The sequence below is a fragment of the Artibeus jamaicensis genome, unplaced genomic scaffold, assembly GCF_021234435.1.
Source record: "Artibeus jamaicensis isolate MK-2021 breed Jamaican fruit bat unplaced genomic scaffold, CSHL_Jam_final contig_233, whole genome shotgun sequence".
NCBI classification, from domain to species: domain Eukaryota; kingdom Metazoa; phylum Chordata; class Mammalia; order Chiroptera; family Phyllostomidae; genus Artibeus; species Artibeus jamaicensis.
In genome coordinates, this window is record NW_026521486.1 from 25,533,710 (window position 1) to 25,539,177 (window position 5,468).

Here is a 5,468-nt window from a genome sequence, read left to right on the forward strand (position 1 = left end):
CTGCTCCCCACTGCTGTATGTGATCGGGTTTCTTTTGGGAGACGGGGTGAAGGCTTGGGGATTGCTGACACCAGCCCTTTCCTTACTTCCTATAGTAGGGGCTGCTCCCTGCCCCCACCCACTGCAGGTTATTATTTTTGCTTTCCCTTGCTGCCTTCTGTAAAGAGAGGACTCTGTGTTTAGCATCTGCATATTCACTTCCTGGTTCACTCTGTTTTGGACCAGTCTGGGTGGGCTGTGTTAGGCCCTCATCCTGGGAGAGTTCTATCCAATTCAACTTCTCAGTGTTGCTCTTCCTGTGGTGCTAGGAAATATCCAAGCTGCCGCCCTGCGGGACATTTTTGTTCAGGCCCAAAATCGGGACAGCTCACCACCTTCTCTACAGAGAGAAGAGCCGGAGTGGGAAAAGCGAAGATCTGTCAACCTGTCTGAACTGATTGACATTTACAGGTAGGGCCTTGTCATTGGGGTCTCCTAAGCTGTCACGTGCCATGGAGTCCCTGAGTTCGGTTGGGCTGGTGAATGTGTGGGCAGAGTTTTGGGGAGAAACAGCGATAGCCTTAATATGCCATTTTCTGGTCTGGTTAAGTGAGGGAGAAATTTTCTTTTCTTGATAACATGATGGGTCAATGGCTGTGATGTGTGGTCCCTTTGCACACAGATTGCAAGGAGAAATATTTTTTAGGTTCTGAGTCGGTGAAGCAGAGCCAGGCTGGAGGGCCTTCAGGCAGGGAGACAGAATTACTTAAAATGACTGTAACACTGGGGAAGTGTCTGCCCTGCTCCTCCTGTGTTGTTCTCTGAGTTAGAGGATCCTGTTGGCAGAAGCGAGGACAGTCATCCATGAAATCTTATTTTTTTTGTTCTTGTTTTTTTTTAACTAATAGTATGTACTTTATCTGTCATATGCAGCAGATTTTACCCATTTAACCCTAAATCTGGGTAATAATTGTTTTTATTATTTTAATACTAGAAGTTTCAAATCATTTTCTAGCATTTCCTGAGGCAGTATTGTGTTCCAGTGAATTTGACAGATGGGATATAGAATGGTTCCAGCTGCACAGAGACACGATTTGATAAAGTGTGTGCCAGGAGTTGCTGTCCAAGCTTAATGACACGTTCAGGACTCCTGTCCGGATCTCCGCCCCCTCCCCTGTTCTTTTTGGCTCTGATTTCTTTCCCAGAGTATCCAGCGTGAGAGGCATGCAGCACTTCTGTGAGTTCCTTATGAGCTTGCGTGAATTTTCTAGGGACCTTGGTTTCTAACGGTCAGGAAAATGATACTGAGCTGGAACGACAGACTTCCCCCAGGTGGGAGGTGACTGCAAGAGTCCATACAAACATGTGCACCGAGAGAAAAAGTCCAGGCCAGTGGGTCAGGAAACTCAGTTAAGCGGGAGACTGACTGTTGGTCTTGGTGATTCAGCGATGGTGTCGAGCAGCTCCAGATGGTAAAGGCACCGGATTCCAACTGCAGCAGCCTCCTGATTACCACCCGACAGTCCCTGGTCCTGCTTCGAGGGCAGACGCTCACGCCATACTGGACACTGAGACTTCGCGGTCTACACAGGTATGCAGTGTGCTCCTTCTCCTGTTCGCCGTTTTGACTCACTTTCCCATGTTTAAAAACTGCCCAGAGCAATTGTTTGCTGTCTGGAACTGAGGCAGAAGGGAGGGGAAGAGTTCATTGTTTTCCTCTTTTCCTTATTCACTGTCTATCACTTACTTTCTTCTCATTTGTAGCCAGCCTACTCCTGGATATTTCACTGATGATCAGGTGTTAGACTTCCTTCTGCAGATGGAGGATGGAGTTGGGATGAAAAAGGTAAAACCTCGGGACTCAAATCAATCAAAACTTATATAAACTGTACTTTGTGTGCAGCCCTGCTCGAGGCATTGGGAGAAATAAAAACAACCTAAAAATATGGTCCCTTCCTTCAATATGACTCAAAGTCTAGCAGAGTGGATAAAGTGAAAACTTAAATTCACGCTAAAATCTGCAGCATTGGAAGCTTTTCTAGCTAACCTTCCTGCACGGGGATATCTTGTCCTGGATCCTAACGTGCAGTTAGGCCACTGGAGCCTTGCCAACACCGCCTCTGGGTGGGAAAGGCAGGCATCAATAAATCATCCTTCAGTGCACACCATCCACATCCGAGATTCCAGAGACGGCAGGGCATCCAGGGCGGCTGCGTTGTTAGAAAGGGCTTTCTAAAAGAGGGAACGCCCAGCGGGGTCTTGAAAGTTGAACTGTATTTCTGTGAGGAGGGGGTGGGTGGGGAAGCATGCCAGGGCTGGCGCCCGAGACAGGAGGCCCAGAGACAGAGCCATGTGGCGTGGCCCCAGGACACTGACCGCGTGAGGTTTTTACATGGGGGGGCAAAACCTCTGATTTCATGTGGGGTTGCATATTGTGAGGATAGAATGGCCGGACAGATAATGTTCATTTCTTTAACATTAGAAGCAGCATTAGAGTTTTAAAAATTTCTTTCTGATAATTGACCAAGCTTTTTGCTTTGTCTTCACTGTAAAATATGTAACTATATATTGCGTACTATTCCCTGAGAGAGAATTCAACACACGGTTCATCATCTGCTCTAATGTGTGCCCAGTTCTGCGCTGGTTACCCAGGTGATGTCTGTGGAGATGCGGCCAGAAGCTGAGGCCACGGGCCGTAGCGAGTAGTCTCTGGGCGCCTGTTGGCGCACCGCTCTGCCGCATCCTGGTGGGTGTGGTAAGGAGGCTCACAGTGCCGCCGGGTGTGGAGAGCAGGTCGAGTGCAGGGAGTCAGGAGACGCTTCGCATTGCCCAGGGGTTGGGTGTGCAGAATCATGGGCGCGGAGAAGAGGTTTGCAGGGTGGACAGACAAGGATAGGGGAGGGGCGTTCCCGCCAGAATGAGCTTAGCTGATGGAGGGTCGTGAAGGCAAGGCTGCAGAATTGGGATGAGGCGTGGACGTAGCAGGTTATTTGGTCACACGCAGAGAACGGACCTGATGTTATAAGAGTCATTTCAGGGAGAGTCTTCCAGCGGTGCTGTCCAGGAGAGAAGCAATGTCTGGTTGTCTTTCAAAGGAATTTCAGGTAGAGATTGAAATTTTCATTGGCATTCCTGGCAGGGCTGGGGGAGAAGGGTAGGTATAGTAGGTTGGTTGAAGGCTGATAGGCTGAGGGTTAGGACTTGGGTTCTAATCCTGGCCCCACTACTTGGTGAGCTCGGGCACATCAGTTTCTGCATCTCTAAGATGGGTCACAAACACCACTGCCTACTGCCTTTGGGAGGTTATTGTGACAGTTAAATGAAACAATAAGTGTGACTGGATGACATCGTTTAGTGCAATGTCTCTAGACTTGTTTTCCTCCCGGGACTGTCAGAAGGAATCTTGGATGGCTAGCCTGCGCCCTCTGTGCGTGCTTGGAGGGGTTCATCTCCAGGCGGTTCTGAGACCTTTGGGAAGCAGAGTCTGAGCATGGGCAGAGGAGGGCAGGACGTGAGAGCCTGGAGGAGTAGGGCAGGCATGTGGACAGAGGTGCAGTCCCTTCACGCACTGAAGGACAGAGACGCGGAGGAGAAGGACGTGGGGCTGCAGGGAGACGGGTCAGTTCCTGGGGGGTTTTGTCCAGTGACAGGCTCGGAGGAGTTTGGGGTGAAAGGATATGGAAATGCTGCCGGGGATCGTGCATTCAGTGTCTTTCATTATCCTTTGAGAGATTCACCAAAGGAACAAATTTTCTCCTGTTTTTGCCTGTTTAGACCGTGGTCTTCTAAATTTGGGACTGTCCTAGGGCTGAGCCACGTATGCCGTGACCCCCTTAGTCAAGCGCAGACGGCCCTTGGCCCAGAGTGTGGGACCAGGCGTTGCTGCCGCCGGGGAGGGAGGCAGCAGGGATGGGGCACTGCCCTGGTCTCCTGGTTCCAGCCCCGCCACTGTGGACTGGCTCTCTGTCCGAGGACTGTCCGTGACGCAGAGCAGTCTAGGTACTGCCCGCCTCCGAGCCTTCGTTTTCTCATCCGTGAAACGAGAGGGGGACTAGATGCTTTATACTGTTCCCTTCCCACCTGAGAAGTCTGTGGTCCTTTGAACGCTGTGGAGTGGGAATGGGGGCTGGAGAAAACTGGGTCCTGGATCCTGGTCGTTATTAACGCTTTGGGAACACCCGATTTGTTCACATCTAATAAGCTCAACCTGTCGATGTATGCTATTTGGATCTGTGTGTGTGTGTTGTTTTCTTGGCCTGCGGCCCTTCTGAGGACGGGCTGTACCCACTGTCGTCTTCTCTTTACAGGTGATGGTGGTGGACGGGCACTCTGGCTCTGTTACTTGGAATCACAGTGTTCCCTGTCACATGAAACAGACACCAACCTCCTCAGCGGTTACTTCAGACCAGAAGTCTGTCTTCCTCTTTTGGGCTGAGGGGCTGTCAGCCACGTCTCCCAATTCCGTGAGTGGCCTGGGGGATCCCTGGGCCCCTTTGTCAGATGGCAGCTGCCCTGCGGGGCTGACTGGCTCTGGAGGCTTTATGAGACCGGCCACACTTCCAGGTGGTTCTGGGTGGAACCAAGCAGCCTTTGGGCGAGTAGAGCAGGAACCTGCTTCCCTCTGAGCTCTGCTTCCTGCCTGTGCTTTTCCGCCAAGCAGCGTGAAAGCTGACAGCAGCCCCTTGGCTACTGGCTGCAGCGGTGGAAGGCTCGATAAAGGGTGCAGAGTCCTCTCGAGACCCTAGGGCCCCGTTTACAGATGCTTCACGGGTGCTGCGCTGTTGAAGAGGAAATGTGACTGGTCTGGAACGGGCAGGGGAGGCTTCATGGAGGGCGAGGCTGGGCTTTGAGGGGCATTTTCTGACTTGTGGTTTGATGAAGTTAGTGATTCGTCAGTATTTTGAACTCTGAAATAGGTCTCTTGTATCTGGGAGTTTCTCTCTCCTTGCAGTTGGGGTCAGGGCTCAGCATTTGAGAGGAATGAGTAAACTCCGCGGTCTCCTTTACCCTCTTCATCCAAGGGCCATCACGTGCGGGAATGCAGTGACTTTTGCTTTTCCTTTTTGCTTCTCCTCGTCAGGATGTCATCCCAGGAATGGAGCCATCCAGCCTTTACCACCTTTACCTCCTGCATCCAGCGTTCCCTTCCATTCTTCTGGATCTGGCCAATGCCACAGGCACAGTCACAGCTTCAGAGGGTGAGTCCCAGCGATGGTGGGAGTTTGTGCTGGCTGGGTGTGAGGACACACTGCCCTGCCAAGGGACAGAGGTATGCTTTCAGGTGACAGCAGGGGGTGTGCTGAGTGAGCCACTTTTGTTTTCCCGGGTGTCCTTGGTGCCCTGGCCCATTGCCAGAGCGTCCCCTTGGGAAGAGCACCAGGCTGAGTGGGTGAGGACCTGTGCCCTCGGTACCCTTGGGATCTGCGGCCAGCGGAGGGGAAGGTGCAGTCCCATTCCTGAAGGCTTCTAAGGGTGATGATTCATGCATC

At 51.7% G+C, this 5,468-nt stretch overlaps 1 protein-coding gene across 1 annotated transcript in view; it reads left to right on the forward strand.

The window, feature by feature from the left end:
- FAM234B (family with sequence similarity 234 member B) overlaps positions 1–5,468 on the forward strand; it is a 31,024-nt gene that overhangs the window by 21,504 nt on the left and 4,052 nt on the right. The window contains exons 7-11 of the mRNA XM_037136591.2: positions 309–450; positions 1,427–1,570; positions 1,744–1,825; positions 4,287–4,442; positions 5,060–5,177. Of these exons, the coding sequence (XP_036992486.2) occupies positions 309–450; positions 1,427–1,570; positions 1,744–1,825; positions 4,287–4,442; positions 5,060–5,177 (642 nt within the window). The remainder of the gene's footprint in view (positions 1–308; positions 451–1,426; positions 1,571–1,743; positions 1,826–4,286; positions 4,443–5,059; positions 5,178–5,468) is intronic.